General features: G+C 46.9%; 1 protein-coding gene across 7 annotated transcripts in view; it reads right to left on the reverse strand.

The window, feature by feature from the left end:
* The window catches only part of GFRA1 (GDNF family receptor alpha 1), a 226,400-nt gene that overhangs the window by 13,523 nt on the left and 186,558 nt on the right, over nucleotides 1-26,319 (reverse strand). For all 7 annotated transcript variants that reach the window (XM_021073393.1, XM_013983783.2, XM_013983781.2 and 4 more), the window contains 2 exons: nucleotides 26,007-26,141; nucleotides 21,715-21,896 (listed from right to left, as the gene is read on the reverse strand). In XM_021073393.1, coding sequence (XP_020929052.1) covers nucleotides 21,715-21,896; nucleotides 26,007-26,141 — 317 coding nt within the window. The remainder of the gene's footprint in view (nucleotides 1-21,714; nucleotides 21,897-26,006; nucleotides 26,142-26,319) is intronic.

Here is a 26,319-nt window from a genome sequence, read left to right on the forward strand (position 1 = left end):
TGACAGAATACAAGCAATAAACAGAGAAATACACAGACTGTAAAATGCAATCAACTTTGCTCTCCAGCTCTAAGTACCGAGCAGCATCTATCACACGTGTCAATACCAGTTTATCCGCATACGAGTCTGTTCTGCAGCTTAAACTGGACCTTTGCTAAGGAAAACCACTGTGTGGGTTCCTTCCAGAACAGTCGAGGACTCAGAGCCATTTCTCAATTTCTATCTGCTCATCTTACATTTTCTTGTAAGACAAAACGTAAGAAGGGTGTGCACCTCATTTGAAGGATACCCGAGCAGAGTAATGAGTTACTACTTTTTTTATTTTTCACACTGCATTTTAATCAAATGGATTCACCTGGTTATAGACTTTTATGGGTAGAACGTGTGCACTTGACACATATTTGCCCAAATTGAATTCTACACACACACAAAAAGACAGGCAAAAGACGTTGCCTGCTTAGTGAATCCACGCTAAGGAAAGGCAGTATGCCCAGCGCACTATAGGGTTACAATCTTTCAGCTTTTCGGATTTTGTTGTTGGATCTGGAGAACCAGGGGAGGTTTTATTTCTGGGTCTGGTCGCAAGCAGCTGGCTAGTCTTTCTAAAATCCCCGTCACTGTCAATTCTGAAACTCACTTTCCCAGTGATTTGCTTTTCCTATGAACTTGGTAACAACCACTTGCAACCGCTGGTCTGAATAATGTGTCATTGAGTCCGCTGCATAAAACAAGTGGACACACACATAAGGTCTGCTCTGAGGCCCCGGCTATGGGTGTTTGTCTTTCAGAGCTTATGCTTGGCTGGGAAGGTATTTCCTATAAGCTGATTTCTGCCAGCCCCAAGGGGCCCTGGCATAGGTTGGGGAGGGGCTGAGGGACTATGAGGAGGACACGAGTGAGATGGGGGTGGTGACAATCCTGGAGTAGCTTTTCTACCTACTCCCTCCAAGACACTGTGTCTACATGTTGCCTGGACCTCAGCCAAGAAGGCTTCCATTACTTGAAGCTCTAAGAAGACCGTATAAAGATGTTTCACTCAGCACAGGCTCAGGAAGGGTGCCAAGTTTAGTTAGTCTGGCAGGCTCTAGGCAGGTTGAGCCTGGTCATAAGAAGGGGGTAGGGAAAGAATTGGAGGCCTCCAGTCATGCTTCCTTACCCCGAGGAAGCCTAGGCTCAGATCCCAGTTGGGCTGTTTAGACAAGGCCTCCAACAGAGTGCAGTGAATTGAAATGAGGCCAGATTGTGTGTCTATCTGTGTGTGTGTGTGTGTGTGTGTGTGTGCACGCGCACGCGTGTATAGTCAAAGATGATGTGGCTTCATGTCCCAGAGTCTAGAAGGTCTTGGATTCCTGGTTCCCGTGAGGTGTTCTGAGTTTAACAGTGCCATTTAAGTTGAGCTTAGAGCCAAGTCTGGAGCAGAAACTTTTCTTACCTGACAGAGCTGGGGGCTGGGATGCTAGGTCAATGGTCAATGGAGAAATTAAGTGCAAGGGCAAAATCATTAAAGTACTTAACAATTACACATGTGTATCTGATTTTTTAAATCTGGAAGCTTCTTTTTGCACTGGAGTGAGAATACTTAACACGAGCTCCACTCTCCTAACAAATTTACGTGTACCATAGGCAGCACTGCTGTTATCAACAGGTACAACGTGGTGCAGCTGTCTCTTAGAGCTTATTCATCTTGCACAACTGAACCCCTGCACTGGTTGAACAACAGCTTTTCATTTTCCCCTGCCCCAGCCCCTGGCAACGAAAATTCCACTCTTTGCTTCCATGAGTTTGGCTATTTTAGATAGCTCATTTGAGTAGCATCTCACAGTATTTACCTCTGAGATTGGATTATTTCACTTAGTGTCCTCTAGATTCATTCACACTGTGGCATGTGGCAGGATTTTCTTCCTTTTTAAGACTGTATAATATTCCATTGTATGTATTGTATCAAATATTTTAATTTGAAATTTGAAGGTCCTCCATTGACTGAGTTTTGGATACATGACTAAGGCCACTTCCTTAAAAAGTTTTTGTGTGTGTCCTTTTCAGGGCCACACCTGCGGCATATGGAGGTTCCCAGCCTAGGGATCCAATCAGAGCTGTAGCTGCTGGCCTATACCACAGCCACAGCAACACAGGATCCGAGCCATATCTGCGACCTACAGCACAGCTCACGGCAATGCCAGATCCTTAACCACCGAGCCAGGCCAGGGATCAAACCTGCAACTTCATTGCTCCTAGTCGGATCGTTTCTGCTACACCACAACGGGAACCCCTAAAAAAGTTTTTTAAAGAGTTTGCAGGGTAAAATTCTCTAGCTTTGTTCTGCATAAACACCTATCATTTACAATCTACAGTTTCCAGTTTTCATTTCTTTAAAACAGGAGCGGCATTTGTTTAATACCCACCAAGGAAGCTCCATGCAGAATCTTTCTACCTTTTTACAATTTTTCTGTCTTTTACAATTGTCTGGTCCACACCTAATCCAAAGGCATTTTTTTTTTAAAAGGAACTTGCCTTTTCCAATGTATTCAACTTAGTTTTCATTGAAACGACTATGCTTCTTTTGTGCTCTAGTTCAATCATTGCTGTAATGTTTAACTGAATTATGTAAGTAAAATACCAAATATAATAGCACCCGAAGGTTCGAGAACAAATGCTCCTGAATCTTCTAAAAGCCTGCATCTCCACTGGAGACAGCAAGGGGCCCAGGTGAGCAGAAGGACAGAGCCCACTAGCTTGGGACAGTCAGCTTGCCTTGAGCATTTGATGTCTCCAGGGGAATGCCAGAGAGGCTGGCTTCGTGGTGAGCTGGTGAAATGAGGGTCATTTAAGAGAGCTTCTACTATGATTTAGAATTTGTTCCTGGTACCAGCTTGATTGATTTAGCATGAGGAAAGGAACACAGGTTAGGGAGATCCTAGTTCTGCCCTTTCAACCATCATCTATGGTTATAATGACCCCCACCCTACCACCTACCTCCCAGAGTTGTTGTGAGAATGAAATGTGACACTCAGGGTGGAAGTCCTTTTAAAACCCAAGCTGCCACGGATGATCTCTCAGTCTCTCTGTGGTCCCTAAACGGGGAGTTCTTGCATTCAGGCAAGGGTGGGAAATGCAAAAGCCGAAGCTAATTTGGCTTGTGAACGTGATATTGAATAGATCTGGCTCATGAGCTTGTGTTTCCTTGGATTTAAAAATGAGCGCAATGAAAGCGATACAGTCCTGTAAGATATATCAACATTAGCCAACATTAGCTAAGCAGTCCCTCGGGCTTGCCTGTCAGTCTCCCGCACACCAGAAAAGGATGCCTGCGGCCCCGCGCTTGTAATTTAACACTAATGGCAGGATGGCAAGTAGCACTGTGTGCCGACACTGTCTGCAGCAGGGAGCCTAAGTCGACACTGGGGCTGGCCTTTCTCCTTTCCTAAACTTCGCAGGATCATCTTACATCTATTTTGCTTTGCCCCAAGTTGGGGCAAACACAGGTTGCCAACTGCACCACGTCAGAGAACTGTGTGTTTTCGTTCATGGTTAACTTGCTTGATTAGTAAAACAATCAGACAAGAGGCAATTATGAGCTGCATTTTAGAACGTGACGCCCAATTAACAATCGGATTATGCCAAACACCGTGTGAAAGATGTTTTGGTTTGGGGTGGGGGAGGCATTTTGTAGAGCAAACATGCAGGGATCCTGGTGTTGGAGGTAACTGGGGGAGACGGCCCTAAAAGGACATATTTGTTTTCTCAAAATGCGCATTTGGAAATGCAAGCGTGCAGAGAGCAGCAAAGAAGATTCATTGTGGTCCCCGATGAGAAGTGCATGAAGCCGATCTCATCAGACACGCATCCTCATCACCATCAGATAATATTTATTAAGCCTCTCATCCTCCTGTGCATTTATGTGCCGCTGAGTGCGGCCCTGTAATGACTCTATGACGGATGGTGGTAACTAAGGTTTGATATAAACCACCAGGTCTGGAGACAGCACCCTCCCAGGGCTTTTGTTCACTCGCTGGTTGAGACGATGAGGCGCTCATGGTACTGCTAGCAACAAGGTAAAAGCAAACAATAAAAGAAAATAAATCAAAACCTTTTAAAACATGTGCTTTTAGTAGGCAGAGAAAAATATTCCAGAAAATAGAGGCAAATCAAGGGGACCAGTCGTGGTGATGATCTGAGGATGACTATTAAGAGGAGCCTCCAGGAGTTCCCGTCGTGGCGCAGTGGTTAACGAATCCGACTAGGAATCATGAGGTTGCGGGTTCGGTCCCTGCCCTTGCTCAGTGGGTTAACGATCCGGCGTTGCCGTGACCTGTGGTGTAGGTTGCAGACGCGGCTCGGATCCCGAATTGCTGTGGCTCTGGTGTAGGCCGGTGGCTACAGCTCCGATTCAACCCCTAGCCTGGGAACCTCCATATGCCGCGGGAGCGGCCCAAGAAATAGCAACAACAACAACAAAAAACAACAAAAAAAAAAAAAAAAAAAAAAAAAGAGGAGCCTCCACTGAAGATGATAACGTCATCCTGCTTTTACTGAACACCCCCAAGGGCTCCAGTGACTTTCTGAGGGGGGAACTCCCTCTTTTTTTTTTTGCTTATGTTTGGGCTGCACCTGTGGCATATGGAAGTTCCCGGGCTAGGGGTCCAATTGGAGCTGTAGCTGTAGCCTGCACCACAGCCACAGCCACACTGGATCCAGCCGCATCTGTGACCTACGCTGCACCTTGCGGCAATGCCAGCTCCTTCATCCACTGAGCGAGGCCAGGAAATGAACCCGCATCCTCAGGGACACTATGTCAGGTTCTTAACCCACTAAGCCACAATGAGAACTCCAGGCTTCCCCTGTTGTATACAGCAGGAAACGGGTTCAGAGAGGTTGGGACCTGCCCAAGTTTCCATCGCTTAGAGTGGCTGCACGGAGATTTTAATCTTTGACTCTAAAACACATGCATATTGACTCTGTTCCAGATGTGGTACCTGGTACCTATTATCTCTTTAGATCAACCCTTAGAAATAGTTCTTGTCATCCCGCTGACAGCTGATGCGGAGCAGTCATAAGCCTGGGGTCACACAGCCTGCCTGCACAGAGCTGGCTGAGGCAGCCTAGAATCAACCTGGGGGCTGACAAGGAGTCAGAGGTTGAGCCAGGCCTGGAGGTTTTCATTTCCACAAGGGCCCCTGGGAGGTGAGCACCCTTCATATCACATCTGAGTTCCCTGCAGCCAAGGGGTACCCCGGGGGGCAGCCACTCTGAGGAAAGCGCCCATCTTCCTGAGCTTCCTCTCTAGCCTCATCCATAATGGGCCTCCTTTTGGGCCTCAAATATGAGGGGCACAGGGGAAGGGAGCCCTCCGTTAAACCTCACCTGCAAGAGAGCCAGGGCCATGTCCTCCTGCAAGTGTGCTCCACGGGTCAAGTGCAAGGTAGAGCCTACTATTCAGGGAGGCACGGTTGATTCTAAGTCCTAAGGATAAAAGGCCAGCAGGGGATGCGAGTATTTATTTATAGGATGTGATCTCAGTGTGCTCAGAGGTATTTGCCTCGGTTACCCAGAACAAGAGAGCATATTTATAGCCAAGATGGTACAGACGTCCTATTCCTTTTTATTAAGCATGTTTATTACCCAGCAATTGGGTTAAGCAATTGTCCAACTGCTGAATTACTATCCCTCTGATGGACCAGCCTCCCTGCCCTCTGAACCACAGGGGCGGGTGGCCTAATGGCTTTTCCAGGAATGGACAGAGGGGCTGAGTCTTCCCATCCCCATTCTGAAGCGGTGAGTCTCACTTTTTGAGAAAAGTGGCAACAACAAAATGTTTAGGAGAGGACACTATAAATGGGGGATCAGAAAAAAAATTGTTTCAATTTAAGGCTCACTTCTGCAGGGTCCACACCCTGTTTGAGGCCCAAGTTCATTTTCCAGGTGACTTTTGGCGTAAAAGTCACCAAATGATTCCTCAGTACACGTTCCTTCTGTCTCATGGTCAGCACAGATGAACCAAGAGGATAAAATTATGATCAAATCAGTTTGCGGGCTGGAGGCTCAGTTACTACACTGAAGAATTTTAATTTGTTTCATTATCAGAGCCCTCCTAGGTGGGAGTGCCATAATTCCCACACTATAGATGATGAGCCCATGGATTGTGGAGATTAAACCACTCTCCACTGTAGTCCACAGGAAGGCTTGATGTTACTATAGAAATCTGGTCCTTTTTCACTCTTAAGCACAACAGCTTCTTTTTCTGAAAACAGCAACTTTCAGAAATAACTATGCCACTGTTGGCCTATTGTCCGCATGATCCCTTGTCAAGCACAGCACAGTCAGTCTTATTTTCTGAACGTGAGCTTGATTTTGGAGCCAAACAAATGGTGGTGTTGCCCCGACTCTCCAAAGGCTCTCAGAATTGCCAACTGCTACCTCTTGCCCTGATACAATGCAGGGGTGCCCTGTCCTGGGGCAGGAAATAGGGGAGACAACAGCTGACACCTGGAACAAATGCCTGTCCCTGGGCAGTAAGAATGCCCTCCAGCTCTGGCATCCTTGCTGAGACGACCGTGACCTGGCAAAAGATACCCAAATGTCTCAGGGATGGACAGCCTTATGGCATTCCCGAGCGACACCGAATTTCAACTAGAAATTCTCTGGAGCTGACAGAGAAGGGTGAGGGAATTAGAGCACGGAGAAAAGGAGGGAAACACATATTACTGGGGGGTGAGGCAGGAGAAGGGTTCCAGCCAGACAGGTGACCTCTCCCCTCCTTCCTTCTCAGGAAGGCATTCGAGGTCAGCTCCCCTGCCATCCACGGCAGCAGAGCTGCTTAGAACGCAGAGCAGAAGTGGGCTGTGAGCCCCAAATCCCTGGGCTGCACCTCAGAGAGGAAGGAGCCCAGCCACATGGGACTTCCTCTGACTGGTGTCACTTCTCTTTAACAGAAACATGCTCCGAGCCAGATGCCGTCTGCCTAAGAATCACCCTGCACCCAAGGATCCTGGGACCAAGACTTCCAAAGAATGCTCTGCCTGTGCCATGGCTACCATATTTGTGTATCTGCCCAGGGCCTCCTCTTTAATTGACTTTAGTGGTCCGATGACACCAGCAAATCCCAGAAATATAATTACACGAACTATTACCGTTAATGTGTGCCTTCTCCCTAATGCTATATGCTAACACTTTGATTAAGCGTAATGACGGTGTACAATTATATGATAATGTAGGGCTCCCTATTTTGCCACTTACTTCACAGAATGGTGAAGTATGGGTTATCTGGAGGCATTGATAAGAGACTCTTATTAGAATTAAGGGCTGGGGCTGAAGCAGTGAGATCAAGAGGCCATTTGTTAAATAAAGAACCTTCTTCAGAAACGATCAATTCACACTCCCTGTTCCTGCTGAAGCTCTTCTGGCCTGGCTGGTGTTCACCTTCTGGTGGCGATAGGCTAATTTCAGCTACAGGAGATTAGGGATAAAAGCAAAATAAAGGAGAAAAAAGTATAACTCAGAGATACTGCACTCTGCGTGCTTAATTTGCAGGGCTTTGTGACTGAGAAAAATAGATGCCACGATCTGCCTTTGTTGAAAAGGTGACATCTGGGTTCATTAAAGGTGTACAATAGATTTTGATACAGGCTATTTTTCTAAGTCATTAAATTGGTTTTGAGGAACTTTACATGCTCCTTCATTTGAACAATTATTAAACTATAAAATAGAATTGCACGATTGCTAGAACCGTAATCTGAAATTTTATAGCCAGCTATAAAATGCTATATTATTAAACTATACTGAAGATGCTCAAGCCCATTACAACTTTTTAAATGAATTATAAAAACCCTTTACTGCTGATAAAATAATCTTAAATTACAGTATTGTGCCTTCTAACAATACGTGGAACCAAAGCTTACCACAATGCAAACACACCAATCGCCAAGAAATCGTTACTTGAATTAAGTCTGCTGAAGCCTGAAATCTGATAGCATCTGATTCGGCAAGGCAGACCACACCTGCTGTTTGCAGGCTGGTGGGACAGCTCGTCCCCTGGGGGAGGTGCCCTTTCCCACTTTCCTTGGAGCACAGAGCCAGCCACCAGTCAGAGCCTCTCATGTTCAAAGGCTGTACCAGTGACACTCAGCAAGCCCCGAGACTGAGGAAACGCTTATGGCAAGAGCAATCTTTTCCCTTTAAAGTCCCCCAATAGATGAGATTTTTAAAATATCAAATGTTCAGTTGCTGAGTACCTGCCACTTCCGTGTATGTTATGGGTTGACCTGGGTCCCTTGGAAATTCCTAGGCTGAAGTCCTAATCTCTGGTCCCTCAGGGGTGGGGGTGACTATAGCTCACATATGGTGACAGGCTCTTTAAAGAGGTGACTGAGTTAAAATGAGGTCACTAGGGCGGACCGTCATCCAACCTGACCAGAGTCCTTATACGAAGAGGAAATTTGGACAGAGAGAGAGAGATGACCATGAGAGGACCCAGCGAGAAGGCAGCCACCTGCAAGCCAAGGAGAGAGGCTTCGGGGGAAACCATACCTGTTGACACCTTGACCTTGGACCTCCAGCCTTCAGAACTGTGCAAACTACACTTTTGTTGTTTAAGCCATTCAGCCTATGGTACCTTACTACGGCCTCCTAGCAAACAAATACAATGTATGACGCTTCACTCTGTGATATAGGGTGATAGGCTTGGGAACCTACTAGGAAGCCAGGGCCCAAGATAAAAGTCCTATTTTTTGGCACCCATTACACCCTATAAGCTTCCATTTCCAGGAGGGTTTGAACACGCTGTTGAAAAATGCATTCTTGCCTGATGGATTGTACTACGATAGCCTTCACTGAGTAATACCCAATTTTGAGCTCTGAATTCAAGCACTCTCCTGGATGAAGGGCTTTGAAAACGCTCTCTAAGCAGTTATATCAAAAAGTGTTTTTACAACAGCCTATTTCCTCTCAGGGCTAACGTGGGTGGATTCTGGGACGCAGCTCGGCTCTGAGCTCATCTGCTGGCACCGAAAGCCAGGAAGATGAAGTCCCAGGAGGCCACTGGCAGCCTCTCCATGCTGTGGGTAGCTGGGCCCACCACCCAGAGCTCCAGGGCCACTTGGCAGTCTGGTCCAGGCTCTGTCACAAGGCTGCCAGGGAGCCCAGGAGCAGCCTGGGTGGGGGGCCCTGCAGCTTTGCCCTTCTGCTAAGGGAAGACACCCCCACAGCTCATTTCTTCCAGGACATAAACTCCCTCTAAGCAGGACAGCATTATGTGAAGGAAACGCTAGGTGTAGCCAAGATTTGGAATTTTTTTAAATGAGATTAAAAACAACAGTGGGTGCTTAGAAAACACTGTGTATGACACAGAAATGATGGAAACCTCACAAGAACCGTAAACCAATATCACCAAAAAACATGCTTCACCAAAACCGTTGTCTTCACCAAAAAGGCCAAGAAACAGCATCCAGAAGCCACACTCGTTTAGTTTTGGTGCATGGGCAGAGGGCTCAGTGCGACCTGTCTGGCACTGGCTTTACAATTCCAGTCAATCCCAGCCCCTTCTAAAACTCCCCCATCCTCAAAGTCCATGCATGAGAAACCCTACTCTGGTTTGGTATAGACACGTCCATCTCCTCTGGTCCTCTAGCAGAAGTCTCTTGACATGTCACCCATAGGTCACTCATCGGGGTGCCGGGTGGTGAGAACACCACAGAAAGGGTGAGGGTATGAGGCTACAAAGCCGCAGACCCCTGCAGGTCCCCAGATGTGAGAACCAGGTCAAGAGCCTTGGTTAACACCACTTATGATTCTATGCGCCAGTCTCACTCTGGGAGAAGTGACGCCATGGGGAAATCAACTTAAATGTCCCAAAGTGGGCAGGTGGTGGTCACCAGAGCTCCTTTTCATCGTTCTTGTTGACATGACACGACCTAGGAAAGGTCTGGTCTGATGCACCTGTTTCTTGCATCTCCGGCTATTCCTTACCCCACAAGGAGAAGCAAGCCTGAAAAGACTCTCGCATGCCTCGTCTCCCACATTAGTAGAAAGGAAAGGGGGCCTTTGAGGAACCCCCCTCTCCTGGGCAGTGGTCCTCAACCAGGAGCGATTTTGTCCAGCAGGGAACATCTGGCTATGTGTGGGGACCTTTGGTTGTCACAACTGGGGAAAAGAGTCACTGGCATTGAAACAGGAGAGGCTGGGGTGCTGCTCAACAGCCTACCAGGTACAGGACAGCCCCGACAACAAAGAATTACCAGGCCAAAAGGACGACACGACAGAGACTGAGTAAGCTTGACCTGGGGAAACGTTCCATCCATAGCCAAGAAGTCACTAAACAAAACCCTTATTGACGTTCCCACAATTGGTAATGAGGTGTGCAGCTCGTCTTCAGCCAAGAATGCTGGGAAAGCAAACAACTTCCCCAGCAGAGGCATCTGACATGACACTATATTTCAAACCATCCCTCTGACAAGCCTCACCTCTTCTTATTTACTCTGCAGGTGCAAAGCACCACGGGCCACTAAGACGATTAAAGTTATTGGAAAGCAGGACCCGCACAGCAATGTGCAGCTCATCCTGGCCCTTGGAACACTTCTGATACTAAAGGTAACAGGTGCAGAAATCCAGGTGCTGAAAGCCTCTTGAAGCTTACAGCTGATAGAAACTTCCCTAGCACCATCTCTGAGCTGGACACTGCCCTGAGAATGCATAACGGGGGTCACTTTTTTTTTAAGGGCCACACCCGTGGCATATGGAAGTTCCCAGGCTAGGGGTTGAATCAGAGTTAAAGCTGTCAGTCTATACCACAGCCACAGCAATGCAGGATCTGAGCCGTGTCTGCAACCTACACCACAGCTCAAGGCAACGCCGGATCCTCAACCCACCGGGCAAAGCGAGGGATTGAACCTGCGAACTCATGGTTACTAGTTGAGTTCCTTACCACTGAGCCATGATGGAAACACCAACAGGGGTCACATTTAGTCCTCCTAACACTCGAGGAGGCTCTACTACTGTCACGCTCATTTCACAAGTGAGAAAAAGGAGGCAGAGAGGAAAAATAACGTGCCCAAGGTTTCACGGCTGGTTAAGGGCGAAGTGAGTCCATGCTCAAAATTTCAACTCCAGCTTCCTTATGAGACGTTGCACAGTGTGTCCTTAGAATGAAAATTAAAATCTCCCAAGTTTCTGGTTCTTGGGAGATAAATTTTAAACCCTCAGAAGTTCATAAATGATCGCAGTATCTTGGTTGTGATTATGGTTATGGTTATGGCTAAACCCATCATGGGTCAGAAGGTTGGGGCTTTGAGTTGCTTGAGGTCAGCCTCACCTCCTGACGTCCAGGGAGCCGAGGGAATGGAAAATTGCATTCAGTCACACACGTAATGGCTCCGTCAACCATGCCTATGGAACAAAACCCCAGTAAAAACGCTGGTCCCTGAGGTTTGGGGGAGCTTCCTGGTTGATGAACATACTGATGTGCTGGGAGGGAGGCGTGCTTGGATTCCTTAGGAATTCCACAGGGACAGGGCATGGAAGCGCTCCATCAGAGACCCTCCCCGACTTCAGCCTAAGTGTCTCTTCATGTGGCTCATGCCGATTGATCCCCTTTCAAATAAAGCTGTACTTGTAAGTACAGCGCCTTCTGAGTCCTGCGTCATCCAGTGAACTGCACCTGAGGCGGTCATCGGAAGACCTGCGTGTGCAGCCAGTTGGTCAGAAGAGCAGGTGACCTTGGGACTCCTAACGTATGGCCGGCATCCAAAGAGAGGCGGTCTTGCTGGGGACGGGGCCCTTAACCTGCGGGGACTGTGTGAACTTGGCGGGGCTGGCGTCGGAATTGAGCTGTACTACGGGACACCGGTTGGTGTCAGAATAGGCATCATTACCTTTCTTTATGCTAGTTTATGAACCGGTCTGGCACCTGGATCTGCCAGATGTTCAATAAGAATTTAGGGACTGATTTAATCTCTATTGAATGAATAATGCTAGCCAGAAACAGAAAGATAAAATATGCTCTGATGTAGGTATTATCGTGTAGCCAGTTAAAAATGCATGGGAGAGAAACTTGCTGTGGCTCTATTTCTCCTCTGAAAAGTGGAAATAATAATAATAATAATAGTGTTGGCCTTATGAAATTACTGTCAGAATTAAATTAATTTTTATACATACTTACATAACGAGCACGCACGGACACACACTGCGCCTAGGATGGGCCTTAGCCCATGGGAAGTTCTATATGCATATTTGTTTTTATTAATGCCAACCATAAAAAGCAGAAGTGATGCCATGTACCAAAGACAATAGTTCCGGGATCTTTCATATGATTAGATTGTTTGTAATCTTTCCCAAAGTGGGGTTTGGGAACCAATGGGTATAGGATGTGATGGAGACGGCATAAAAACATTTTTAGTCCTTCAACTTTAATATTTACATAATGATTTTAATAGAGAGAGCACTACTTCATCCATTCACATTTCGCAAATGTTATTAACGGTATATCTAGATCTTGAGTTCAAAGGTAAATATTAAGCTAGTAATAGCCCTGGTGGAATGCAGGCATGGGAAAGACTGCAAACTCCTGGGCTTTGAGGCTAAGAGGCAGCGCTGGCTCTCAATCACTGTCTTTTCTGCAAATAAAAGTTACTAGGAGTTCCCACCGTGGCTCAGCGGAAAGGAATCTATTATCTATGAGGATGCGGGTGCGATCCCTGGCCGCGCTCAGTGGGTTAAGGATCCAGCATTGCTGTGAGCTGTGGTGTAGGTCACAGATGTGGCTCAGATCCCGCATTGCTGTGGCTGTGGCTGTGGCGCAGGCCGGCAGCTGTAGCTCTGATACGATCCCTAGCCTGGGAACTTCCATATGTCTTGGGTGTGGCCCTAAAAAGAAAAAAAAAAAGTGTTTCCTGTTTACAACTGTGTCACCTCTACCCAATGTCAGCCCCAGTTAAAGAAATGTGGCAATGACCTCTGGCAGATCATTCTACTCTGACCCCAAGGTTGGACCAACATCTGACGACTCTCACAGCTCCAAGTTCATAGCACCAAGAATCTGACTGAGGTTCCTGGGCATGGAGAGATGAAGTTAGAAACAACCCTAACCCCTCAAGACCTGACCCTTTCTTTATGGCCTTTTGGTTTCCCTTCCTTCTTGGCCTGGTGTCCATAGAATATTCCACCCCTTCCCTTCCTTCCTTGGGACTTTCTCAATGACCACATCTTAGAACCAGCAGGACATCACTCATTTCAAACCCTTCTTATGAATTAAGGAAGCGAAACCTAAAGAGAACCCTTTTATTCCCGCCATGCCCCCGTAATTCCTGGGAATAACCTTCCTGCCTGGCCCCAGGGTCCAGCATCAAAGCTGTAACATGTGTCATCAATCACGACAGCAATGGCAGCCACTTCCAAGTGCAGAGGGTTGGCCAGTCATGCCTGGCCCGCTACAAACAGGCACTAGTTCTTTAATCTTCACAACCCATTCCAGAAGCGGGTGACAGTTTATGGGAGACATTCAGAGATGGTAAGAAACACGACCCCGGCTCACAAAGCAATAGGAAGTGAGCTAGGATTCTTACTCAAGTCCAACTCCAAAGCTCATGCTCTTCCCAGCCAAGCAATTCCTAGGTTGTCAAGCACAGGTTGAAAAAGAGATACCGGCAGAGTGGCTCCACTTGCTGGCAGGGGTGGCATGAGTACCAGGCACGAGTATCCCTGGGACAGGGGCCTGGTGTAAAAAAATAAGGGCCTCTCCCCCTTCCAGCTTCCTGCCCTCCCACCAGTCAGCCTGTGCAAAATCCCACCACCCTGGCCTTGCTCTCAAGAGCCTCTTCTCCAGTGGAAGATTAACGGGACGCCAAAGCACCCCATTGCTCTGCTAGCATAAATTGTAAGAAAAACATTTAGAATATTGATTAAGTGCTTCATGCTAGAAGATTTAAATTTACCTCCTGTATTTCCAGGATTAGCTGACATAATGGGGTCAGTCTGCTGGCACAAATGATTTACAGAACACCCATTGGCAGCTTTCCTTTTAAAACTCAACCCTTAAAATTTTCACTTGGTCACAGCCCGTGGAGTCCTGGGTATGTAGCAGGTTTGGATAACGGCCTTCCTGCCACATTGAGACTTTGGGGGTTTGGCTCTGGGAAGAGCTTCCAGATCATTTCCAGTCTGGTCTGGCCCTACCCAGTCCAGGTGGCCTTGGTTTAGCTCTGATGAGGCATGGGGCAGGGGAGGGATAGGGCGCACTGTTTTTCTGGGATGGAAGGTCTTGTTTCGGATGGAGATTTCTGCAATGTTCTAATTTCTAATACTCAATGTTTCTCATTCAATATTCAAATACTCTTAATACGCAGGCGTTGAATGGGTACAAGCAGGTATTAACGACAGCCAAAGCACAGCGCCTTCCTCCCCACCTATCAAGCTGTAAACGTTGTGTTACAACACACAAGTGCCCCAGGCCATTTCTATAAGCTTCAAACTGGACTCAGCCAAGGGACGGGACTGCATTGAGGCCAGAGAGGTAAGACCTAGACTGAAATCCAGGGAATCCAGGGTCTCTGCTCCAGGAAAGAGGCCCACCTCAAGGCCCTTACTCCCACGGCCCACAGAGGGCCAGCACTGTCCCAGCCGTGGGACCTTCAGGGCTAGCATGGCCTGACTGCCAAAGCAGACGCCACAATTTTTGAGCGGGGTGGAGGCGGGGGGGGCGGTGGAGGAGGATCAGTTAACCTTTGCATCGTTGACTTCAGCAGTAAGTATTCTTGCAAAGGCTATTCACCTGGACCTTGGCTCGCATCTCTTTTATGACCACGAAAGCTGTTTGGCTCATCCCTGTCCAGTCCCATGAGGATGAGGGGAGGAGCTTTAAACGTGGGATCTGCAATCGCTGTACTTCCACGTCTCCCTTATAAATAGGCTGTATTTGGTTCACACAAAAACCCCAACTTTGGAGGCAGCTCGCCTCATCTCTCGAGCCCCTGTCAACCATCCTGCCAGCGCTGGATCTGCGTGTGGGCTCCCATTCATCAGACCTTCTCCTCTCAATCACACGTCCCTTCTCTTTGATCTCTTTCCGAAGAAAGAGGCAAGGCAGTGAAACTGTCTCAAGGATCCTCAGCCCAACTCCCAAGGCTGTATTCCCCAGTTTCTACAACCCTATCTGACCATGGAAATCAAGAGCCTATAAGGGCCACCTTAAGAGGACTTCACTTGAAGCCACCAGAGTTAGGTGATGTATAATAACACAAAATAGGGATTTTTTTCCAACAGCTACATATCCCAAAGATATTTACTTTAAAATAAGTGACAAGTACAGTCTATTTGGCTTAAATATCCTGAGCTTTTTCCAGCTACCAGATCACTCAAGTGCACAGAAGATGAAATAATTGGTAGGCTTTTGAATGTTTCTTTGTGTTTCATGTGACCACTCTGTACAAGTCAGAAAGATATGCCAACAATAGCACAGCCTGTGTCACGCTTGTTACTAATATGCCTGCCAATTAATCCTGACATGGGAGCTTGGCTGGTTACCCAAAACCTGGTATTTTATCACCTCAGGGGGGTAGCTCTTGGATGTTTCTATGACATTTTATACTAATCCATCAACGTCCCTTTTTCCAAGCTGAGCCCTTCGTAGGAACGGCAGATGAGACCTGTGTACACCACACCCAAGGCCACCCATTTCCCCAAACAGACTCGTGTTTGGTTTGTTGATAATTACACTTTGAAGCCGACGTTTGAAAATGTTTATCTTTATTTCTTCCCTTCCAAGGGGGAAATCTATCTCAAATGTTAAGACAGAAACCCAAGTCCCCGAGAGTTTTCTCATATTATTGTATATTTAAAAATATTACAAGAGGGTGCTTCTCGAGGGAAGTGAACTTTAGAGCTGCCAAAGATAGTTGACTTTCTCCAAATCTGTTACCAATGCATCCCAAGCTGGTTGAAGTCAGTTCTATTCTGAGTAGTGACACATGCGGTTGGGACAAACGCCATTCTAAGATATTTCTAGGACCCCCCCTGGCAAATGGTAATTTATTTGAAGACAGCCAGGCAGGCAAAGGAAGGACAGATGGGAAGAACGAGCCTCCCGGGAGCCCTACGCCGAAGCAAGAGTCCTAAATCAACGCCAGGGACCAGCGTTCTCGGGAGCTAAGGCCCATCTCTCATCACTCTCTCATCCCCCCAGTCCTGTGGCTCCCAATGATTCTTTCGCCATTTTTAATATAGATCATTCTAGAGAGATCATCACACTGCAAGAAGTTTTACTGGCAAACTTTCGGTTGTGCCCTTATACCCCATCTCCTGGGATTCCTGCACGCAGCACCCCAGGCTAAAGGGTGAGCTATTTTTCCCATCACTGGAATCACTGTCTTCGGGAAGCACTGGGACACTGGGGTCTCTCAAATCTAGCTTCTCCCTTTCTCTTTTTCTATTCTTCCCCCCTCACCAGCTTTATCGAGGTGGAACTGACAAACACAAATTGTATTTATTTAAGGCATGTGATGCATGCCTATGTTGTGATGTATGCATATGTTGCCAGAAGTTTACCTGCTATCAAGCTCATCAACATATTCATCACCTCACAGAGTTACCTTTTCCAGGGGGTGGGGGTGGTAACACAACCAAGACGTACTCTCTTAGCAGATTTCCAGCATCCACACAGGACTGCTAAGTTCAGGCACCGTGCTATGCATTAGAGCTCTGAGGTCTTGTGCATCCCGCATAACTGAAACCTGATACCCTTAGACCACCCTCTCCCCATCCCCCCACCTCCCAGCCCCTGGGAACCTCCATTCTAGTCTCTGCTTTAAAGACGTCAACTTTTTTAGATTCCACATATGAATGAGATCACGAACCTGGAGAACATTCTGCTAAGTGAAATAAGCCAGACACAGGAAGTCAAATACTGCATGACCTCCTTTTCCATTTTTTTTTTTTTCCACTTCTTCCTCGGTCCATTCCTAATTCAAAGGAAGAGCCCAGGCTGCCCAAGGTCATGCAACAAGGCAAAAGTCCGCTGGCCTCTTGAGTCAGAAATCGTAGCCCCACTGGAGAATTACTATGTGATCTCGGTTAAGTCACTGGCCTGTCCCTGCCTCTGTGGCCTCATTTGTAAAAGAGAAGGAATATTGACCCCCACCTGACTCACTGGCTGCTGTGAGGACAAAAGAGCACAATGCATGAGAAATGTTTTGTAAAATAAAATACTATGCACCTGTTTGTGCTAACTCACACCCACATCTCCAGGGTGACACCTCACTCCAGGCAGGGCACAACGCCACCATCCATCTTTTGTAAAGGTGCCAAGTGGCCAGCAGATTTGGGATTAGGCATCGTGACATTCTGGAACATTCACTCTGCCCCAAGCACTGAAGCGAACTCCATGTAATCCTCTCACCTAGAAGCTCGGCATCCCAGCGTTGTGTAGATGAGGAAGTGGAGGCTTGGCGAGGCCGTGATGTGGGCGAGGACAAACTGGGTCTGCACACGGGCCTGGCTGCAAAACCCACGCCGTCACCCCTGCCTCACGTGTGCAAAAATGGGCTCCAACAGGTAGCTGTCTTAGGGGGTAAGGTGAGGCTTCGTGGAACCCTTAGGGCTCCCTGGAAATAAAATATGGTTTAGCTCCAAGATATGTGGATTGTGTGTGTGTGTTAGGGAAGAGAGATGTGGCGGCCCCTTCTTCCTTAGTATTCCCACACCTCCACTGGCCCCTCTGCTGAGAAGTTAAATGGCAGCCCCGAGAGAACCATCGTACTTTAATTTTCCTTTGCACCTGTTTTTGAGGCGGAGTTCCCATCAATAACTCAGGAGAAGGAAAGGCTGTTTCTTGGGAATAGAGCTCATGTGTCCCCTGACGTTGCCAGGGCAACCCTGAAGTGGTACAAGGTCCCCCTTACCTTGTAATGGGTGCCGGCAGATCTTGTTGGAGGCAAGCACTGCACCCTGGGAAGCAAAGCCTCAGTGATCTGGTGAGGCCAGGAGATGGGGAAACACCTCCTCTTGGCTGACTGTCCCCTCTCTCACGGGGGAACTAATTTCATGGAGTTTCCAGTGATGACTGTTCTTCTGAGAGACAACCCGTTAACTTAGTCTGACCTTCCAAAAATGTTGATCAGTTGCATCTTGCCCACTAATGGTAAGTTCACTGAGGACAGAATTGTTTTTGGAATGCCCATTTCCATGAAGTTTCCAGAACACAGAAGCAGCTTAGTAACCAGGCTGAACGCTGACTCTACCTTCATACTTTGTGTACTTAGACACGTGCCAAAGAGAACGTGGCTTTCTGCAGCCAGAGCTCGCTTCTTCTCGTGGTCAGAAACCCCCTCTGGCCCACTGCCATCACCTCATCAGAACAGGGTCCTAGCCTCACCTGGCCACCTGCCTTTACTGACGCTGGAATCTGAGCAGACCCAACTCTGAACAGAAGGCTGATCTAGGAGGAAGCAGAACACCACACCAAGGCCCAGCCAGAGATGAGAAGAGCCTGTGCTCTGTGATGCTCTGCCTGCCTTGAGCCCCCCTCTAAGCAGCTGAGGGATTCTGCAAGTCGCTTCCCCTCCCCCATCCTCAGGGCTCTGCCGCAGGATGGAGCAGATAGACGCCAAGTCTCCCCCAAGCCTCCTCCCAGTTCTGGTATTTTCTGCACAGTGCTTCAGAGATAGAAGGGCTCAGGAAATGCTTTAGCAGCACGCAGAGCATCTGGTTGACCTTAGGCTATGGCTACCCTTCTCCTGAGTGTTGTGTGTGCGTGAGTGTGTCTGAGGCTGTGTGTTGATGGGGACCCCGGAAGACCAGGGCAGAGTGCAAAGCTTGGCTGAATGGCAGGCGGGATGTCCAATAAGAAGAGGTGACTATGGGGGGTGGGTGAGAAGACAGCAATAAATCAGAAGGAGAAAGCCTGCCCCAATATTTTCTAGGAAACAGACTGGGTTGGGAGTCAAGAAGATGTCTGGCAAAGAAGGTTTCTGGTGAGGCTGGTCCTTGGCAGTGGTGGGGAGAAGGCAGGATGTATCCCAGTGACAAGGGGGAAGTGACAGCACTTGCCCCCTTCCCTAGAATGGCAGGGGGCAGCAGTCACCATGTGGCCACCACTGCCCCCCAAATCCAGGAAGAATAAAGGAGACTTTAGGTTCCCAGGGATGGTTCTATGACTCATCAGGTCTGCAGAGGCTCCAGCCCAAGTGTCACCAGGCTAAGGCCCAAGTGTCTGATGAAAGAACAAGGCTGACAACACCAAAGTAACACCACAATAACAGCATCTCCCCTGCAGCCATCAGGAGGGCAACACTCGAAGACGTAAAGTGGGTGAAAACACCTGATGAGCATGTGAGTATGTTCCCAAGTGGCAGAATACTCATTACGATGAGGGGAAAAAAAAAAAAAAAAAAAAAAACCTGGACAGCTGCATGCAAAGCAATGAAACTAGAACACACCCTCACATCATGCACAAAAATAAACTCCAAATGGCTGAAAGACTTAAATATACGACAGGACACCATCAAACTCCTAGAAGAAAACATAGGCAAAACACTCTCTGACATCAACATCATGAATATTTTCTCAGGTCAGTCTCCCAAAGCAATAGAAATTAGAGCAAAAATAAACCCATGGGACCTCATCAAACTGAAAAGCTTTTGCACAGCAAAGGAAACCAAAAAGAAAACAAAAAGACAACTTACAGAATGGGAGAAAATCGTTTCAAATGATGCAACTGACAAGGGCTTAATCTCTAGAATATATAAACAACTTATACAACCCAACAGCAAAAAAACCAATCAATCAATGGAAAAATGGGCAAAAGACCTGAATAAGTCTATTCTCCAAAGAAGATATACAGATGGCCAACAAACACATGAAAAAATGCTCAATATCGCTGATTATAAGAGAAATGCAAATCAAAACTACCATGAGATACCACCTCACACCAGTCAGAATGGCCATCATTAATAAATCCACAAATAACAAGTGCTGGAGGGGCTGTGGAGAAAAGGGAACCCTCCTGCACTGTTGGTGGGAATGTAAACTGGTACATTTTACCAGGATGGGGAACAGTTTGGAGATATCTGAGAAATCTATACATAGAACTACCATATGACCCCGCAATCCCACTCTTGGGCATCTATCCAGACAAAACTCTACTTAAAAGAGACACATGCACCCGCATGTTCATTGCAGCACTATTCACAATAGCCAGACATGGAAACAACCCAAATGTCCATCGACAGATGATTGGATTCGGAAGATGTGGTATATATACACAATGGAATACTACTCAGCCATAAAAAAGAATGACATAATGCCATCTGCAGCAACATGGATGGAACTAGAGAATCTCATACTGAGTGAAATGAGTCAGAAAGACAAAGACAAATACCATATGATATCACTTATAACTGGAATCTAATATCCAGCACAAATGAACATCTCCTCAGAAAAGAAAATCATGGACTTGGAGAAAAGACTTGTGGCTGCCTGATGGGAGGGGGAGGGAGTGGGAGGGATCGGGAGCTTGGGCTTATCAGACACAACTTAGAATAGATTTACAAGGAGATCCTGCTGAATAGCATTGAGAACTATGTCTAGATACTCATGTTGCAACAGAAGAAAGGGTGGGGGAAAAATATAATTATAATGTATACATGTAAGGATAACCTGGCCCCCTTGCTGTACAGTGAGAAAATGAAACAAAACAAAACAAAACAAAACAAAACAAAAAAACCAAAACCAAAACCAAAACCAAAAAATAGAATAGGAAGTCCCATTGTGGCGCAGCAGAAACGAATCCGACTAGGAACCATGAGGTTGCTGGTTCGGTTCCTGGCCTTGCTCAGCGGGTTAAGGACCCGGTGTTGCTGTGAGCTGTGGTGTAGGTTGCAGACACGGCTCGGATCCCACGTGACTGTGGCTCTGACGTAGGCCAGCGGCTACAGCTCTGATCGGACCCCTAACCTGGGAACCTCCATATGCTGTGGGTGCGGCCCTAGAAAAAGGCAAAAAGACAAAACAAAGAAACAAACAAACAAACAAAAAAGAATAAACACTCTACTTTGACAAAAGTCAGGAAATGACCATTTGCATATCTTTGCAAGTCTGCCCTTGGAGAGCTGGATTAATCCCAAAGAAGCCTGTGGACCATTCTCATTGGATGCTTTTCATAGGAGAGGTTTTCAGCTCCTGCCCTCTGACGAGCAGTTCCTTCTGCTTCCTGAAGAATGGACCCACAGAGCGCTCTCTATTTGCCTTAACGCTTGCTTCGCGAGCAACACTGTCTCTGGATTATCTTTAGATCTTATCTTTTGTTCAATGCCCCACATTGGGTCAAAATGGCAGTGATGGTGACCAAGCCAAGGGCACCTTCCTTTTCTACATGCTGCAGTTTTGGAGAAAACACCAAGCAAGCAGAATAAATCAGCAAACAGCGAGCTCACCTCTACCGCTTCACAAGCACAAAACTCAGGAAAGCCCTCATTTGATAGGGGGAGACACCAAGGCCAATACAAGTGCCTTGACCAAGCCCAACCCTTCATAGATGGCAGGGTTGGTTCCAGAGCCCGTCTTTCTCTCCACTCTGCAGCACATCACACTGCCCATCTCTGGTGGTTAAAACGCACTTTGGAGATTCAAACCTGAGCAGCGTTCTATCATTTTCCACGCATCTCTAAATGCATTTCAGAACATGAGTCTGCACCCCCAGAGGTGAGCGCCAACAGGGCGTTCGGCCCCTACTCTTACCTGTAAATTTGCACAAGGTGGTAAAACATGAGTGGGGATTTCATTCTCAGAGCCCGCTGGCCCCAGGGACTTGTTCTTGACCCGGAAGGCTGTGGTGGTGGTGGCAGTGGTGGTCTGAACTGGGAGGGCTGGCTGCCACACGGTCACATCTGAGCCATTGCCAAAGGCTTGAATTGCATTTTCTGCAGTAAAACAGGGGAAAATCCAATTTCAAAGTCAAGCAGCAAATGGAACAGCAGGATACATGAAGCCAGAGAGGCACACGAGAAATTCTGCCCAGAGCCCTGGACCTCTCTGAACAAAGCCCATCCATCCACCCTACATGTGCTGAGTGCCAGCCATGGGTCAGGTGCTCAAAAATCAATTCATTCATTAACCACTGAGCTGGACACTTAGCTACGCTCTTAGTGCAACAAATGTTTATTGTGTCCCTATTCACGGAACAGGTGCTGCGCAAGATCCTTGCCCTGAGACACTCATCACTCAAGCCATTGGAAACCCAGCCTCAGACCTGTTATTTGGGGTCACAATCACTGTTCCATCTTCCAAGAAAACGCTCATGCTCTGTCAAAATTGTATACTAAAAGCAAACTAATTAGTGTTCTTTTAAAGTACCGTATCTCTATTATGAGACTGAGTTGACTCAGTGGCATTCATGTGAATTTGGCAGGCAGTAAAATCAAACAGAAAAAAAAAAGTGGTTCACTGCCACGGAGCACCCACTATGAGGCTGGCATTGCTCAAAGTACCAATGCAACGGGTTTCTTTAAAAGAAAAATCTATCCCAATCCCTCAATGATAGGTGGTGAAAATTTAAGTAAGATTATTTTTTCCCTTTCCGCTTCCAGTCTTCCAAACAAAATCTGCATAATTAGGAAGGAGCAGCCCTGCTTAAATGAAAAGTTTAAAATGTAAAACTTTAAAAGCTTATTACAATTTCATGGGATTAGATTGTTTTTACGGCAAGAGTAAATTGGTTGTGTGTTGTTCCCCTCCCCCAAATGAATAAAAAACAGTTTTTAATCAGGTCCTCGGGGATTTGGCGTGGATTTAGGAATTTTTTTAATTTCATATTCATTGTATAAGAAATCAAACTCCTCCATTTGGGACCTGAATGTGCAAGTTGTTAATATATGACTCTTAGCTGGCATTTTTCAGTATACGAGACAGAATAATTTAAGCCTAATCTTCATCTTAGAAGTAACATTTTGTTTTAAAATTGTTATCCTCTAGGTTCTGCAAATTGGAAGCTTGTTTTCCAAACCTTTCATTTTTGAGGCTGTACGAAACAGATTCAAATTAATATCAGTGCTTCTTATGCTCCTGGCCACGTGATATGGCTTCCACAAGTGAGTGGAAGGTAAAGAAAGACCAGTTTCCTTGCATGACCCAAGATGACAACAAAATCTTCCTTTTTCTTGCTGAGACACACAGATGCAGGAGACGCATGTCATCTGTGGAAAGCCTCTGTGATTTCCAGCGTGGCTGCCTTGCCACTTGAGATGACGGTTTGTGCACCTGCTCAATCATTCACGCGTCAGTGGAACATCTACTGAGGGCCAGGCACTGCTCTGTGGGGGACGACAATGGTGGCAACAAGAGACAGACGTCCCTGTCCTCATGGAGGTCACATTCTGGTATATCATACATTAGGTGGTGAGAAAAGCTCCGAGGGAACGAAGCAGAGGTGGGGTTCAGGGAGCGGTGGAGTGAGAATGGAGAACTGGAGTTTAGATGAAGTGGTCCCGGGAGGCGAAAGTGGCATCCGAAGAAAGCACTGGAGGGAGTAACTGGTATCTCATCTCCACCTCCAGGTCATTCTGCTCTTTTCCGTCTCCTCTGCCAGGCACTCTGGCGTAAAAATAACTGTTCCCTTCCCAGTTACCAGAAGGAAACAATAGGTCGGAGTTGTCTGTGCATGTGACAGGGGGATTGGAGAGGTTTGATTAATTTGAAGGGAGCACAACTGGGTTATTGCATTTGGGTTGGAATCTACAAATTCCTATTCCTCCTACTCTGGGGCCTGTTGCAAGAGACCGAATTTGCAGCCCTGTGTCTTTGGTAGGCTGTGCTCCTTCTATCAAAGTATAAACGGGCTGCCTTTGGTCCCTGCTGAAGGCCAAATGCATTTATTTTTATTGAAAAGTCTTTAAAAGCAATAAGATACCATTCTTCCCTTCACCAAAATATTATTAATCAGGGACGACTTTAATTTCTCTACGAGGTAGTGGTTTTCCAGCCCATGTGAGTATAATCTTTTCTCACACTGACTGCTATTGTCATTGCTTTGTCTTCATTAAAACATGGATTCTGCCAGAAGAGTGTGCAAGATGTAAAAAAGAGGACATATATATTACAAACATATATCTATATTTTTAGAATATATAGGAAATATATATACTATACATAGGAGATATATATATATATAATACAGGATATATATATATATACACACACACATAATATAGGAGATACATATAACATAGAGAGGATACACACACACACACACACACACACACACACAGTGTGTGTGTATCAGTCAAGACTGAACAAGAGGCTAAAGGTATATTTCCATGTGTGCCCACTCTTGGCAAATGTCTCCATACTTTAAGTTTTACAGGTTTATATTTCACTTAAATGTCCGAAAGTTCATTTTAGTTTTCAGATGATCAAAGAATTTGGTTGCGACCACACTAACTCAGGCACCTATTGAGTGAATCACTTAGATCCATCTTTTCAACGAAAGAAACAATTGAGGAGGTTTTAGAAGTAACCATAAAAGCTTTTCAGGAGTTCCCGTCGTGGCGCAGTGGTTAACGAATCGACTAGGAACCATGAGGTTGCGGGTTTGATCCCTGGCCTTGCTCAGCGGGTTATGGATCCGGCGTGGCCGTGAGCTGTGTGTGGTGTAGGTCGCAGACATGGCTCGGATCCCGTGTTGCTGTGGCTCTGGCGTAGGCAGGCGGCTACAGCTCCGATTGGACCCCTAGCCTGGGAACCTCCACATGCTGCGAGAGCAGCCTGAGAAACGGCAAAAAAAAAAGACCAGAAAAAAGCCTTTTCATGTGTACATGGCACATGGTTGGTAACTCTTCAGGAGTCAGAGTACCAGGGAGCAATTGTCACCTGATGGCACAGCACTCAGAGGGGGAGCTGAAACAGTCCATACTTCCCATTAGAAGCCACAACTGCTCCCCATGTTCAGGCATGTGTTCTTATCCAACAGGCCCTGTGACAACAGGTGACACAACGGCCCTCAGGGCACAGGGGGCTACAGAAGAAGGAACTCGGGCTTTGGACCCGTCTTTGGCATGGATGATCTATATGAATACTGGCCATTTATTCAACTGTGAAGAGAAGATGATAGCACTCGTGTCTCCCAGGACCCTCGTGCCGGTTTCATCAGTGACCGTACATACTCGTCACAGTGTGAGTTTACACCCCCGCAGAGTGTGCACAAAAAGAAGACACCTGATAGGTTAATGGCAGCTGCCACGAAATGTGAGTGAGGTTCGCAAGCATGTCAGCGGGCCTGGCACCTGCACATCTCAGTGGGTAGAAGGGAGACCTGGCACGGTGCTTTCAGAGTGCATGATGAAGCCATTGTTCTCATCCCTACATCTCTGTCTCCCTCTCCCTTTGGAAAACACAGCTCCAAATGGCCTAAAGGAACCTGAACTAATAAGCGATACTGTTTCCAAGCAGAGCCTCCCTCCCCAGCCCCGTGCTCATCTCCTCTGGGAGATAACTGACATCCTGAAGCCCCTGCTGCATGGCCAGCGACCCCGCTCAAGAACGCCTGCTTCTCCTCTGGGCCAACCCTGAACATCCAGGGGGCTACGGATGCTACATGCTAATTTTTCTCAGAAAGCCCTCCTCGGAGGCCTATCTCCATGAAATTTATCTGAGCTTTTATATTGTATGTTCTGCCCAGGTTTTAAGAACCTCTGGAACTGACTTGCCAAGATCAAATTCTCATCTGTGGGTAGACGTGTTCTCTCCCACATCATGTCCCCTGGGTCATCTGAATTACTCGCTCTCATTCTCAGGCCTCTGGATTCGCTGTCTTGGCAGCACCCAGCTCATCGCTTGCTCTGTTCCCGCAGCATCAAGCAATGTGGCCAAAAGGAACCGGATCCACCATCAGCAATCAGGAAAAAAAGGGACAGAGAGAGAGGAGAGAGAGAGAGAAGGGAGAGGAGGCAGACACAAGAACCCTGAAGGTATAGCCTGAACTCAGAGGGGAGTTCAAGTTCATGTGTGTGTGTGTGTTGCCTATTTTTCCCACTCACTGAGACATGTGTTGTCCTTGAAGAAATTCAGAAATTTCAAGCACTCCTCCAGGTCGTTTCCACTGTTGCTGCAGTCGCACCAGGGGGCCACGCTGAGGCTACTAGAGTCTATGTAGTTGGGGGTCATGACTGTCCCTGAAAGAGTAAAAACAAGGTGTTTTAGTCTCGTGTGGTGACACAAACTTTGCCGTAGCCTACAAAGAAACAAATGTTCCTCTGACGGCGGAGGCACCGTGGATAATTACAAAACATTGTGTTTGCTGAGTGGGAAATTATGTTAAGCAGTGCGTTTTCTTGGCAATTTATCTTAAGC

Source organism: Sus scrofa, chromosome 14, assembly GCF_000003025.6.
Source record: "Sus scrofa isolate TJ Tabasco breed Duroc chromosome 14, Sscrofa11.1, whole genome shotgun sequence".
NCBI classification, from domain to species: Eukaryota; Metazoa; Chordata; class Mammalia; order Artiodactyla; family Suidae; genus Sus; species Sus scrofa.